The 15580-nt window shown below is 40.9% G+C and overlaps 2 protein-coding genes across 2 annotated transcripts in view; both read right to left on the bottom strand.

Annotated features, from left to right (window-relative positions):
- Positions 1–15580, bottom strand: part of GCSAML (germinal center associated signaling and motility like) — a 125269-nt gene that overhangs the window by 51215 nt on the left and 58474 nt on the right. The window lies entirely within an intron of this gene.
- Positions 11034–14194, bottom strand: LOC144320236 (E3 ubiquitin-protein ligase CHFR-like). Its single transcript, XM_077908503.1, has 2 exons — positions 12098–14194; positions 11034–11146 (listed from the first exon to the last, which is right to left on the bottom strand). Exon 1 carries the CDS (start codon positions 14120–14122, stop codon positions 12137–12139), a length of 1986 nt encoding a protein of 661 aa, XP_077764629.1. The 5' UTR covers positions 14123–14194; the 3' UTR covers positions 11034–11146; positions 12098–12136.

The following is a 15580-nucleotide window of genomic DNA, read 5'->3' as shown; positions in this document are numbered from 1 at the left end:
TATTTCCTACCCATTTCTTCTCCCTTCCCTTCTATTCCCTTTCACTATTATTTATATGAGAAATGGTATTTCCTGTGAGATTTTTGTTAATGGCTTTTATGTACTGAGGTATGATCTCTCTGTCCTTATATTTTGAAGAGTTTTGATCAAGAATGGATGTTGTATTTTGTCAAATTCTTTTTCTGCATCTATTGAGAGGATCATGTTTCTTTTTTTCTTAATGTGATCTATCAAGCTGATTGAGTTGAGGATGTTGAACCACCTTGCATCCCAGGAATAAATCCCACTTAGTTACTTGGTCATGGTGAATAATACTTTTAATGTATCGTTGAATCCAATTGGCTTGTTTCTTAGTGAAAATTTTGACATCCATGTTCATCAAGGATATTGGTCTGTACTTTTCCTGTTTGATGGGGTCTTGGTCTGGTTTTGGGATCAAGTTGGTGCTGGCCTCATAGAACAAGTTTGAAAGTTTTCCTTCCATTTCTATTTTTGTTATGTTTTGTTTTTGAAATATATATGCTTAATTTTTTTTATTTTTTGTATATTTTTTGTTGGATTTCTATTTGCCAACATATAGTATAACACCCAGTACTCATCCTGTCAAGTGACCCCTCGGTGTCTGTCACCCAGTCACCCCGTCCCCCCGCCCACCTCCCTTTCCACTACCCCTTGTTGGTTTCCCAGAGTTAAGAGTCTCTCATGCTTTGTCACCCTCACTGATATTTCCCATCCATTTTCTCTCCTTTCCCTTTATTCCCTTTCACTAATTTTTATATTCCCCAAATGAATGAGACCATATAATGTTTGTCCTTCTCCAATTGACTTACTTCACTCAGCATAATACCTTCCAGTTCCATCCACGTCAAAGAAAATGGTGGGTATTTGTCGTTTCTAATGGCTGAGTAATATTCCGTTGTATACATAAACCACATCTTCTTTATCCATTCATCTTTCGATGGACACAGAGGCTCCTTCCACAGTTTGGCTATTGTGGCCATTGCTGCTAGAAACATCGAGGTGCAGGTGTCCCAGCATTTCACTGCATCTGTATCTTTGGGGTAAATCCCCAGCAGTGCAATCGCTGAGTCGTAGGGCAGGTCTATTTTTAACTCTTTGAGGAACCTCCACACAGTTTTCCAGAGTGGCTGCACCAGTTCACATTCCCACCAACAGTGCAGGAGGGTTCCCTTTTCTCCACATCCTCTCCAACATTTGTTGTTTCCTGCCTTGTTAATTTTCTCCATTCTCACTGGTGTGAGGTGGTATCTCATTGTGGTTTTGATTTGTATTTCCCCGATGGCAAGTGATGCAGAGCATTTTCTCATATGTGTGTTGGCCATGTCTATGTCTTCCTCTGTGAGATTTCTGCTCATGTCTCTTGCCCATTTCATGATTGAATTGTTTGTTTCTTTGCTGTTGAGTTTAAAAAGTTCATTATAGATATTGGATACTAGCCCTTTATCTGATACGTCACTTGCAAATATATTCTCCCATTCTGTAGGTTGTGTTTTAGTTTTGTTGACTGTTTCTCTGGCTGTACAGAAGCTTTTAATCTTGATGAAGTCCCAATAGTTCATTTTTGCTTTTGTTTATTTTGCCTTCGTGGATGTATCTTGCAAGAAGTTACTGTGGCTGAGTTCAAAAAGGGTGTTGCCTGTGTTCTCCTCTAGGATTTTGATGGAATCTTGTCTCACATTTAGATATTTCATCCATTTTGAGTTTATCTTTGTGTCTGGTATAAGAAAATGGTCTAGTTTCATTCTTCTGCATGTGGATGTCCAATTTCTCCAGCACCATTTATTGAAGAGACTTTCCTTTCTCCAGTGGATAGTCTTTTCTGCTTTGTCGAATACTAGTTGACCGTAGAGTTGAGGGCCCAGTTCTGGATTCTCTATTCAGTTCCATTGATCTATGTGTCTGTTTTTGTGCCAGTACCACACTGTCTTGATGACCACAGCTTTGTAGTACAACCTGAAATCTGGCATTCTGATGCCCCCAGCTATGGTTTTCTTTTTTAAAATTACCCTGGGTATTCAGGGTCTTTTCTGATTCCACACAAATCTAAAGATGATTTGTTCCCACTCTCTGAAGAAAGTACATGGTATTTTGATAGGGATTGCATTATATGTGTAAATTGCCCTGAGTATCATTGCCATTTTCACAATATTAATTCTTCTATTACATGAGCATGGAATATTTTTCCATCTCTTCGTGTCTTCCTCAATTTCTTTCAGAAGTGTCCTGTAGTTTTTAAGGTATAGAATATTTATCTCTTTGGTTAGGGTTATTCCTAGGAATCTTATGCAAAACCTTATTCCTTTGTTGATCTTCTGCTTAGATTATCTGCCCATTGCTGAGAGTGGAGTGTTGAAGTCCCCTACTATTACCATCTTGTTATTGATGTGTTTCTTTACTTTGGTTATTAATTAGTTGATATAATTGGCTGCTCTTAAACTAGTAGGGTGAATATTTATAATTGTTAAATCTTCTTGTTGGACAGACACTTTCAGTATGATATAGTGTCCCTCTTCATCCCCTACTATAGTTGTTGATGTAAAATCTAATTTGTCTCATATGGTCATTGCTACCCCAGCTTTCTTTTGAGGTTCATTGGCATGATAAATAGTTGTCTATCCCCTCACTTTCAGTTTGGGTGTCTTTACATCTAAAATGAATCTCTTGTAGACAGCATATGGATGAGTCTTGCTTTTTCATCCATGATACTCTGTGTCTTTTGACTGGAACTTTTAGCCCATTTACATTCAGAAAACCTATTGAAAGTAAAAAATTTAGTGCCATTGCATTACCTGTAAAGTCCTTGTGTTTGTAGATTATCTCTGTTTCTTTCTGGCCCATGTTATTTTTGGGGCCTCTCTTCACTTACAGGGTCCCCTTAATATTTCTTGCAGAGTTGTTTTGGTGGTCACATAATATTTCAGCTTCTGTCTGTCCTGGAAGCTCTTTCTCTCTCCTTCCATTCCTAATGACAGCCTTGCTGTATAAAGTATTCTTCGCTCCATGTTTGTCTCATTTAGTACCCAGAATATATCATTCCAGCCCTTTCTGGCCTGCCAGGTCTCTGTGGATAGGTCTTATGCCAGTCTTATATTCTTAGCCTTATAGGTAAGGAACATTTTGTCTCAAGTTGATTTCCAGATTTTCTCTTTATATCTGACATTTACAAGCTTTATTATTATATGTCAGGGTGTTGATCTATTTTTTATTGATTTGGGGAGGTGTCTTCTCAACCTCTTGGACATGAATGCTTGTATCCATCCCCAAATTAGGGAAGTCCTCAGCTATGGTTTGCTCAAATATATCTTCTGGCTCTTTTTCTCTTACTTCACCCTCAGGCACCCCAATAATTCTGATATTTCCTCATTTTATAGCATCACCGATTTCTTGAAACCTCCCTGCATAATACATTAGTTGTTTTTCTTCTTTTTTCCTCAGCTTCCTTCCTTTCCATACACTTGTCTTCTATGTCACCTACTCTTTCTTCTGTCTCATTTACCCTCGTTGTTAAAGAATCCAGTTTAGACCTCATCTCAGTTACAGCATTTTTTTATTTTATTTTTTTAATAATAAATTTATTTTTTATTGGTGTTCAATTTGCCAACATACAGAATAACACCCAGTGCTCATCTCGTCAAGTGCCCCCCTCAGTGCCCGTCACCCACTCACCCCCACCCCCTCCCTCTTCCACTTCCACCAACCCTAGTTCGTTTCCCAGAGTTAGGAGTCTTCATGTTCTGTCTCCCTTTCTGATATTTCCTACCCATTTATTCTCCCTTCCCTTCTATTCCCTTTCACTATTATTTATATTCCCCAAATGAATGAGAACATATAACGTTTGTCCTTCTTCGATTGACTCATGAATAAAGAAGATGTGGTTTATGTATACAATGGAATATTACTCAGCCATTAGAAATGACAAATACCCACCATTTGCTTCAACGTGGATGGAACTGGAGGATATTATGCTGAGTGAAATGAGTCAATCAGTTACAGCATTTTTGTTTTAGCCTGATTAGATCTGATTTCTATACTAAGAGATTTTCTAGTGTCTTCTATGTTTTTCTCAAGCCCAGCTAGTAACTTTGTAATTGTTATCCTGAATTCCATCTCCTGCATTTTACTTAAATCCATATCTATAATGGCTTTGGCAGAGAGTATTAACTCTGTTTATTCTTTTTGTTGTGTGTGTATAATATTTATTTTTCACAAATTATTCCAAAAAATAGAAATAGAAGAAAAACTTCAGAACTCATTCTACAGGGCCAGCTTTAACCCTGTTACCAAAACTAGATTTAAAATTCCACCAAAAAAGAGAAATATAAGCTAATATCTTTGATAAACATGAATGCAAACATTCTCAATAAAATTCTAATAAATCAAATACAATTAATTTTAAAATAATCATTCACCATGGTGAAGTGGGATTTATTCCCAGGTTATAAAGTGGTTCAATATTTGAAAATCAGAGTATGTGATACGTACCATTAATAAAATAAAGGATAAGAATCATAAGATCTTCCTAATACATGCAGACAAAGCATTTGACATAGTAAAATACACATTCATGATAAAACCCCTCATCAACTGCAATATAATAAGCACATGACCTCACATTTTTCCCTAGCCCTAAACATTATTTTGTCTCTAAACCTAGCCCTAATCCTAGATCTTAGGGGGGGGAAATGATTTGGAATATATATAATAGAATATTACTCAGCCCTAATGCAATCCCTATCAAAATACCATGGACTTTCTTCAGAGAGTTAGAACAAATTATTTTAAGATTTGTGTGGAATCAGAAAAGACCCCGAATAGCCAGGGGAATTTTAAAAAAGAAAACCATATCTGGGGGCATCACAATGCCAGATTTCAGGTTGTACTACAAAGCTGTGGTCATCAAGACAGTGTGGTACTGGCACAAAAACAGACACATAGATCAGTGGAACAGAATAGAGAATCCAGAAGTGGACCCTGAACTTTATGGGCAACTAATATTCGATAAAGGAGGAAAGACTATCCATTGGAAGCAAAGACAGTCTCTTCAATAAATGGTGCTGGGAAAATTGGACATCCACATGCAGAAGAATGAAACTAGACCACTCTCTTTCACCATACACAAAGATAAACTCAAAATGGATGAAAGATCTAAATGTGAGACAAGATTCCATCAAAATCCTAGAGAAGAACACAGGCAACACCCTTTTTGAAGTCGGCCACAGTAACTTCTTGCAAGATACATCCACGAAGGCAAAAGAAACAAAAGCAAAAATGAACTATTGGGACTTCATCAAGATAAGAAGCTTTTGCCCAGCAAAGGATACAGTCAACAAAACTCAAAGACAACCTACAGAATGGGAGAAGATATTTGCAAATGACACATCAGATAAAGGGCTAGTTTCCAAGATCTATAAAGAACTTATTAAACTCAACAGCAAAGAAACAAACAATCCAATCATGAAATGGGCAAAAGACATGAACAGAAATCTCACAGAGGAAGACATAGATATGGCCAACATGCATATGAGAAAATGCTCTGCATCACTAAAAAAGAATGATATCTTGTCATTTGCAACAACATGGGTGGAGATGGAGAGTATTATACTAAGTGAAATAAGTCATAGAAAGACACATACTGTATTACATCACTTATATGTGTAATTTAAGAAACAAAACCAAGAATAAAAGGGGGAAGAGAGAGAGAGAGAAAGAGAGAGAGAGAGAGAAGCCAAGAAACAGACCCTTAACTATAGAGAACACACTGATGGTGACCAGAGGGAATATGGTGGGGGGATAGGTTAAATACATGGACTTGCCCTGATGAGGACAATGACATGGACTTGCCCTGATGAGCACAGGGTGTTGTGGGAAGTGTTGAGTTACTACTATACTGCACAACTGAAACTAATATAATACTGTATATTAACTAACTGGAGTTAAAGGGAGAAGAAATGGGTAGGAAATATCAGAAAGGGAGACAGAACATAAAGACTCCTAACTCAAAAAAAAAAAAGACTCCTAACTCTGGGAAATAAACTAGGGGTGGTGAATGGGGAGGAGGGTGGGGGGTGGGGGTGAATGGGTGACGGGCACTGAGGGGGGCACTTGACGGAATGAGCACTGGGTGTTATTCTGTAGGTTGGCAAATTGAACACCAATAAAAAATAAATTTATTATTAAAAAATAATAAAAATAAAAAATAAATCTGAAAAAAATAAAGATTTAAAAATAAAAGGCTCTACTCCAGCTTTCACCACTCAAAAAGAATATACAACTTGATGATTTGATATACATATACATTGTAAAATGTTCACTAAGATGAAGCAAATTATCCCATCTATCACTCCACATGGTGACCTTTTATAATGAGAACATTTAACATTTACTTTCAGCAAATTTCAAATATACAATGCAGTATTATTAATAACCACTATTCTGTGCATTAGATACTCAGAACTTAAATATCTTCCCCAAATGAATGAGACCATATAATGTTTGTCCTGAAAAGATACAGAACATGAAAGACTCCTAACTCTGGGAAACAAACTAGGGGTCATGGAAGGGGAGGTGGGTGGGGGGGTGGGGGTGACTGGGTAATGGGCACTGAAGTGGGCACTTGACAGAATGAGCACTGGGTGTTATTCTATATGTTGGCAAATTGACACCAATAAAAAATACATTAAAAAATAACTTAATATCTAATAAGTTTGTATCCATTGACCAATATCTCTCCCCATTTTTTCCCACTCCCCAGCCTCTGGCAGCCATCATTTAACTATTTCTTTAAGTTTGAATTTCGTTCTTTCTATCTTTCTTTCTCTTTTTCTTTCTTTCTCCTTTTTCTTTCTGTCTTTCTACATATAGATTAGATTATAAAAAATATTTTTCTTGCTCTGTATAACTTATTTCACTTAGCATAACCCCTTCCAGTTTCACCCATACTGTTTCAAGTGGAAGAGTCTCATGATTTTTATGGCTGAAAAATGTTCCAATATATATTCTTCATCCATTAGTCCTTCAAGAGATACCTGCTGTTTCCGTATTTTGGTTATTCTGAATATGCTGCAATAAGCATGGGAGCATGGGTATTAGCCAATAGATACATAAAAAGGTGCTTAATACCACCAGTAATCAGGAAATACAAATAAAGACCCCAATGTCATGTCATACCTGCTAGAATGCTTATATTCTTTTTTTATAAATTTATTTTATTGGTGTTCAATTCGCCAACATATAGAATAACACCCGTGCTCATCCGGTCAACTGCCCACCTCAGTTCTCATCACCTGGTCACCCCCATCTTTCGCCTACCTCCCCTTCCACCACCCCTAGTTTGTTTCCCAGAGTTAGGAGTCTTTCATGTTCTGTCTCTCTTTCTGATATTTCCACTCATTTTTTCTCCTTTCCCCCTTATTCCCTTTCACTATGTTTCATAATCCCCAAATGAATGAGACCATATAATGTTTGTCTTTCTCTGACTGACTTATTTCACTCAGCATAAGATCCTCCACTACCATCCACGTCAAAGCAAATGGTGGTGGGTATTTGTCATTTCTAAAGGCTGAATAATATTACATTGTATACATAAACCACATCTTCTTTATCCATTCATCTTTCGGTGGACACCAAGGCTCCTTCCAAGTTTGGCTATTGCGCACATTGCTGCTATAAAAATAGGGTGCAGGTGTCCCAACATTTCATTGAATCTATATCTTTGGGGTAAATCCCCAGCAGTGCAATTACTGGGTCGTAGGGCAGATCTATTTTTAACTCTTTGAGGAACCTCCACACAGTTTTCCAGAGTGGCTGCACCAGTTCACATCCCCACCAACAGTGCAGGAGGATTCCCCTTTCTCCACATCCTCTCCAACATTTGTTTTTTCCTGCTTTGTTAATTTTCCCCATTCTCACTGGTGTGAGGTGTTATCTCATTGTGGTTTTGATCTGTATTTCCCTGATGGCAAGGGACGCGGACATTTCCTCCTGTGCTTGTTGGCTATGTCTATGCCTTCCTCTATGAGATTTCTGTTCATGTCTTTGCCCATTTCATGATTGGATTGTTTGTTTCTTTGCTGTAGAGTTTAATAAGTTCTTTATAGATCTTAGAAACTAGCCCTTTATCTGATACGTCATTTGCAAATATCTTCTTCCATTCTGTAGGTTGTCTTTGAGATTTGCTGACTGTTTCTTTGGCTGTGCAAAAGCTTCTTATCTTGATGAAGTCCCAATTGTTCATTTTTGCTTTTGTTTCTCTTGCCTTCGTGGATGTATCTTGCAAGAAGTTACTGTGGCCGAGCTAAAAAAGGATGCTGCCGGTGTTCTCCTCTAGGATTTTGATGGAATCTTGTCTCACATTAAGATCTTTCATCCATTTTGAGTTTATCTCTGTGTATGATGCAAGAGAATTGTCGAGCTTCATTCCTCTGCATGTGGATGTCCAATTTTCCCAGCACCATTTATTGAAGAGACTGTCTTTTTTCCAATGGATAGTCTTTCCTCCTTTGTCTAATATTAGTTGGCCATAAAGTTGAGGGTCCACTTCTGGATTCTCTATTCTGTTCCATTGATCTATGTGTCTGTTTTTGTGCCAGGAGCACACTGTCTTGATGACCACGGCTTTGTAGTACAACCTGAAATCTGGCATTGTGATGCCTCCAGCTATGGTTCTCTTTTTTAAAAATTCCCCTGGCTATTAGGGTCATTTCTGATTCTACACAAATCATTTTTTTTAATATTTTATTTATTTATTTAGGATAGTCACAGAGAGAGAGAGAGAGAGAGAGAGAGAGGCAGAGACACAGGCAGAGGGAGAAGCAGGCTCGATGCACCGGGAGCCCGACGTGGGATTCGATCCCGGGTCTCCAGGATCGCGCCCTGGGCCAAAGGCAGGCGCCAAACCGCTGCGCCACCCAGGGATCCCTACACAAATCATTTTTAATACTAAATTTATTTTTTATTGTGTTCAATTTGCCAACATACAGAATAACACCAATGCTCATCCCATCAAGTGCCCACCTCAGTGCGTATCACCCAGTACACCCACCCCTAGCCCTCCTCCAATTCCATCACCCCTAGTTTGTTTCCCAGAGTTAGGAGTCTTCCATGTTCTGTCTCCCTTTCTGAATATTTCCCACTTATTTTTCTCCTTTCCTCTTTATTCCCTTTCACTATTATTTATATTCCTCAAATGAAGGAGACCATATCATGTTTATCCTTCTCTGATTGACTTATTTCACTCAGCACAATACCCTCCTGTTCTATACACATCGAAGCAAATGGTTCTACACAAATCTTAAGGTAATTTGTTACAACTCTCTGAAAGTCCATGGTATTTTGATAAGGATTGCATTAAACGTGTAAATTGCCCTGGGTAACATTGACATTTTCACAAGATTAATTCTGCCAATCCATGAGTATGGAATATTTTTCCATCTCTTTGTGTCTTCCTCAATTTCTTTCAGAAGAGTTCTATAGTTTTTAGGGTATATAGATCCTTTACATCTTTGGTAAGGTTTATTCCTAGGTATCTTATGCTTTTGGGTGCAATTGTAAATGGGATTGACTCCTTAATTTCTCTTTGTTCAGTCTCATTGTTAGTGTCTAGGAATGCCACTGACTTCTGGGCATTGAGTTTGTATCCTGTCACACTGATAAATTGCTGTATGAGTTCTAGCAATCTTGGGGTGGAGGCTTTTGGGATTTCTCTGTACAGTATCATGTCATCGGGGAAGAGGGAGTGTTTGACTTCTTCTTTGCCAATTTGAATGCCTTTTATGTATTTTTGTTGTTTGATTGCTGAGTCTAGGACTTCCAGTACTATGTTGAATAGCAGTGGTGAGAGAGGACATCCCTGTCTTGTTCCTGATCTTAGGGGAAAGGCTCCCAGTGTTTCCCCATTGAGAATGATATTTGCTGTGGGCTTTTCATAAATGGCTTTTAAGATGCTGAAGAATGTTCCCTCTATCCCTACATTCTGAAGAGTTTTGATCAGGAATGGATGCTATAGTTTGTCAAATGATTTCTCTGCATCTACTGAAAGGATCCAATGGTTCTTGTTTTTTTCTCTTGCTGATTTGATGAATCACATTGATTGTTTTATGAGTGTTGAACCAGATTTGCATCCCAGAGATAAATCCTATTTGGTCATGGTGAATAATCTTCTTAACATACTATTGTATCCTATTGGCTAGTATCTTCTTGAGAATTTTTGCATCCATGTTCAGGAGTATTGGTCTATAATTCTCCTTTTTGGTAGGGTCTTTGTCTTGTTTTGGAATTAAGGTGATGCTGGCCTCATAGAACGAGTTTGGAAGTACTCCATCTCTTTCTATCTTCCCAAACAGCTTCAGTAAAATAGGTATCGTTTCTTCTTTAAACGTTTGATAGAATTCCCCTGGGAAGCCATCAGGCCGTGGACTTTTGTATCTTCGGAGGTTTTTGATGACTGCTTCAATTTCCTCCCTTGTTATTGGCATGTTCAGGTTTTCTATTTCTTCCTGTTCCAGTGTTGGTAGTTTGTGGCTTTCCAGAAATGCTTCTACTTCTCTAGATTGCCTAATTTATTGCCATATAGCTGTTCATAATATGTTTTTAAAATAGTTTGTATTTCCTTGGTGTTGGTAGTGACGTCTCCTTTCTCATTTATGATTTTATTAATTTGAGTCTTCTCTCTCTCTCTTTAATAAGGCTAGCTAATACATTATCTATCTTTCAAAGAACCAACTCCTGGTTTTGTTGATGTGTTCCACAGTATTTCTGGTCTCAATTTCATTGAGTTCTGCTAGAATCTTTATTAACTCTCTTCTTCTGCTGGGTGCAGGATCTATTTGCTGTTTTTTCCCCTGCTCCTTTAAGTGCAAGGTTAGCTTTTGTATTTCAGTTCTTTCCAGTTTTTGGATGGATGCTTGTATTGCGATGTATTTCCCCTTCAGGACTGCTTTTGCTGCATCCCAAAGATTTTGTTTTTTTTTTTTTTTTTTTTTTTTTTTTTTTTTTTTTTTTTTTGTGGGAAGAGAAACAGACACGGCTTGTTTATTAGAATGCAGGGAGGAGGAGGCCTCTTCCATAAACACGGTGCTGCTTCTCAGAGTCTGTATCAAGAGCAAGACAACAGTTGAAAATCCTATTCCTGAGAAGAAGCAAAAAGTTACAATTTTGCAAACAAAAATAATAGATGATTTCAACAAAAGATAAAAAACATTTTTCTTTTTAACAAAGAACAAAACTTCAAGTATTATTCCAGATGACATGGCAAACCCAACGCAGGACAGGACTAGTGGAGGCAAAGGTCCCTCGCACTTCTGTGGAAGGAGCTGCTCCTGAGGCTGGGGCATTAGCAGGGAGGAAGTAAGGGTGGTGGGGCATGGGGGCGGCTCAGTGAGGCCTGCAGCTATGCCCACAGAATAAGAAGTAGGCACCAAAGCTTCGCTCCCTGGCAGGTGCTCCCCGTCCTCTGCCCTCCTGGGACAAGGCCACGCACTTAATGCTGGGTGTCTAGGGTTAGCGGTTCTGGACATCATTTTTTCTTTTTTAATAAACGGAAACATGTTTATTCTTTCAAATACTCTACTATCCCAATTTTAGTCAATTTGTAAATTATAAATTATATTACTTTGTGCTACAGTTTGTGATAAATCTTACTAAAAGATAAGCACCAAACTATTACAAAAAAGCCTAAGATGCTGTGGCTTTCCCCACAGCAGGACGCTCGGGTACACCCTGCAGGCTGTAAACTTTTGCTCCCTTTCCCTTAAACAACAGACTTTCCTTTTTTCTCCCACAGAAGATTTCTTGGAGAGAGATGTCTATGTTAAGCATAGTTTTGGGAGGGGACAGCAGACAGCGGTTCCTCTGCTTCAAGTGCTCCAGGCATCCCCGAGCACGTCCTCCTCAGAGGAGGGGTGCGTCGTGCTGCCCAGGGCTCCCAGGCTGCTGGGGTGGGGCTGGGAGGTCTCACTGAGAAGGTCTTGCCCCACAAGAGCCACCTGCCGGACGCAGAGACCCCCAGAACGCCCTGGGGGTGGTAAAATGCCCGTAGAATGTTTGTATCCAGTATTTTCTGAAACATGCTGTCATTAACCTCCAATATCCCCAAGCCACCTTCGTGCCTCCTAGATGCTTAGTTCTTGAACCTTGTCTGTTCACAGATATGATTGAATTTCATTGCGTGGTGGGCCTTCACCTGAGTGCGGCAGTTGCGCCCCCAATAGCAATCAGGACGGGATGTTACAGCCACTGGCAACTCAGAAGCAGGGATGTTCTGCCGATACTGGTAGGTCAGCTCTCGGAAGCTCCGCAGGCCACAGCAGTAACACAGCACGGTGTTCCCCGTGATTCTGTAATCAGATAGTAAAAACGCTCCCCTCTGCAAAGCCACCAGACTTTCTGTCAACATATTTTTCCATGTCAAACCCCTGGTTGCCAGATAATTCTTCAGGACGTCTGACTCATAGTGGTTGTTGCTCAGAACCCCGTCCAGACACCTGTCGCCCAGGTCTAGCTCACAGAATGGGGCCAGGCAGCCAAGGCAGCCCGCCCGGGCGCAGCCCCAGTACAGGTGGCAGAAAGGCTGTAGGCAAACGGCACACTGCTGGGGGGCGATGCGGGGGTCCTGCTCACGTTCTGCCCTCCGGTCAGGCATGGGCTGGAAGCAGCAGGTGCATATGGCATGGCTTCCTTGCAGGGCGCACACATAATCCTGGGCTGTCTTGACACTGGTGGAGGTTGACGGCGCATCCCCAGCAGCCTGTGGTACCCCTGGCTCACTGTTAGGCCCTGGGCAGGGGAGGGCCTGCCCACCCTGCCTCCGGTACTCAGGGCACTGCCTGCATACAATGTACGGCTGGCTAACATCCGATGATTCACTGTCCACATCTGACAGCTCTAGCAGATCTTCCGAACTGCCCTCCTCATCAGAGAAAGACCTTCTGACCTTGGGTTGCAACATGTCTTGAGTGATCTTGTTCCTGGCAGCCATGCTCCGCACATCTTCCTCACTGCGACTCTTGTCTGGGTGCTGGAGAAGGTAGGCCTCCACCAGGTTGTTCAGGATGTGGTTTTTACAGATCCTCTCGACTGGACAGCGGCAGGTGGGACACCAGGTAGAACGCTCCATCCAGCCTGAGTAGCAGGCTGCACAGAAGGTGTGCATGCAGGGCTGCAGGCTCACACAATCATGCAGCAGGTCCTGGCAGATGATGCATGTGAGTGTCTCCTCCATCTTGTCAGGCTTCACAGCCTCGGATCTAACATTCCCAAGGGTGGTGTGGGTGTCTCTACACTGGTCTGCAACCAAGAACTGCAGGGTAAGGTCAGGGTCCCCACCTCCTTTCATTTTCTTCCTGATGGGCTCCAAATCCTCCTGATCCTGGGGTTCCGACAGAGAAAAGGATGCTCTCTCTCTGTCTGGCAGAGCTGAAGGAAAGATGGGGATTTCATCACTTGCCACAGATGGACCACACTCTTTTGGGGAGATGTATGCATCTCTGGAAGCAGAACTGGAGGAAGGTGCTTGCCCTGCAGAGGTGGGCTCCATGGAAGAGGTAGAAGCCGTGGGGAAGAGGTCTGATGTGGATGTTGATGGCTGTGGTTCCTCAAAGCACGCCTGAGTGGTGGGCGATGACGGCAGGACCTGGGGGTCGTCACCTTGCCCTGCACCTGAGGTATCTTTGGTCACACGGAACACATTCTCTTTATTGGCTTCAAAGGAGTCTTGTGTGATGTCCTGCTTCTCATTTAAAGATTCATAGAGGTATGCCACATTGTGTTCTGGCTCATTCTTCCTGTACACCAAGTAGATGACATCCCCCGTCTGCAAAGGGCAGGTCTGCTTCTTAACAACCTTCAGCTTGTTAATTACTGTTCCATTGGTGCTGGTATCTTCTAGTGACACCTGACCAGATTTTTCATCCACTATAATTTTACAGTGATCTCCAGAGACCAGTTTATTGCCAGGGAATGAAAGGTCACAACCTCTCCTCCGCCCGATGGTCCACTCCCGGTTCCTCAGGAGGACGTGCGGCTCGCCGTCCCCGGCGCCCAAGCGGAGGAGCCTCCCCCACGGCTGCTGCTGCGGCGGCTGCTCGCCTTCCCGGCGCTGCTCCATCGGATTCACATCCCCCGCCCTGCGCCTAACCCGGAACCGGCCGCACCGCAGCCACCGCAGCCACCGCTGTCAACAGACCTGCATCCCAAAGATTTTGAACGGTTGTATCTTCATTCTCATTAGTTTCCATCAATCTTTTCAATTCGTCCTTAATTTCCTGGTTGACCCTTTCATCTTTTAGCAGGGTGGTCCTTAAACTCCACGTGTTTGAAATCCTTCCAAACTTCTTCTTGTGACTTAGTTCTAATTTCAAGGCATTATGGTCTGCGAATACGCAGGGGATGGTCCCAATCTATTGGTATCGGTTAAGACCTGATTTGTGACCCAGTATGTGGTCTATTCTGGAGAAAGTTCCATTTGCACTTCAGAGGAATGTGTATTCACTTGTGTTTGGACGTAAAGTTCTATAAATATCTGTGAAATCCATCTGGTCCAATGTATCTTTTAAAGCTCTTGTTTCTTTGGAGATATTTTGCTTAGAATACCTGTCGAGTATAGAAAGCGCTACATTGAAGTCACCAAGTATAAGTGTAATACTATCTAAGTATGTCTTAACTTTCGTTATTAATTGATTGATATATTTGGCAGCTCCCACATTCGGAGCATATATATTGAGGATTGTTAAGTCCTCTTGGATAGATCCTTTAAGTATGATATAGTGTCCCTCTTTATCTCTCATGACAGTCTTTGGGGTAAATTTTAGTTTATCTGATATAAGGATGGCTACCCCTGCTTTCTTTTGAGGACCATTTGAATGGTACATGGTTCTCCAACCTTGTATTTTCAGGCTGTAGGTATCCTTCTGTCTAAAATGAGTCTCTTGTAGACAGCAAATACATGGGTCCTGCTTTTTTATCCAGTCTGAAACCCTGCGCCTTTTGATGGGGTCATTAAGCCCATTCACATTCAGAGTTACTATTGAAAGATATGAGTTTAGTGTCATCATGATACCTGTTCAGCCCCTGTTTTTGTAGATTGTTCCATTGGACTTCTTCTTAAAGGGGAATTTTGAGAGTCCCCCTTAAAATTTCTTGCAGAGCTGGTTTGATGATCACATATTCTTTCAGTTCCTGCCTATCTTGGAAGCTTTTTATCTCTCCTTCTATTCTGAATGAGAGCCTTTCTGGATAAAGTATTCTTGACTGCATGTTCTTCTCATTTAGGACCCTGACTATATCCTTCCAGCCCTTTCTGGCCTGCCAGTTCTCTGTGGAGAGGTCTGCTGTTAATCTAATATTTCTCCCCATATAAGTTAGAAATTTCTTGTCTCTTGCTGCTTTAAGGATCTTCTCTTTATCTTTGGAATTTGCAAGCTTCACTATTAAATTTGAGCGGTTTTGATTGATTTTGGGAGGGGGGACTTTCTCTATTTCTTGGATATCAATTCCTGTTTCTCTTCCCAGATTAGGAAATTTTTCAGCTATGATTTGTTCAAATACATATTCTGGTCCTCTGTTC

This window comes from Canis aureus, chromosome 9 (genome assembly GCF_053574225.1).
Source record: "Canis aureus isolate CA01 chromosome 9, VMU_Caureus_v.1.0, whole genome shotgun sequence".
NCBI lineage: Eukaryota > Metazoa > Chordata > Mammalia > Carnivora > Canidae > Canis > Canis aureus.
Note: the sequence above shows the minus strand (reverse complement) of the source record. Positions and strands in the feature narration are given on the sequence as shown.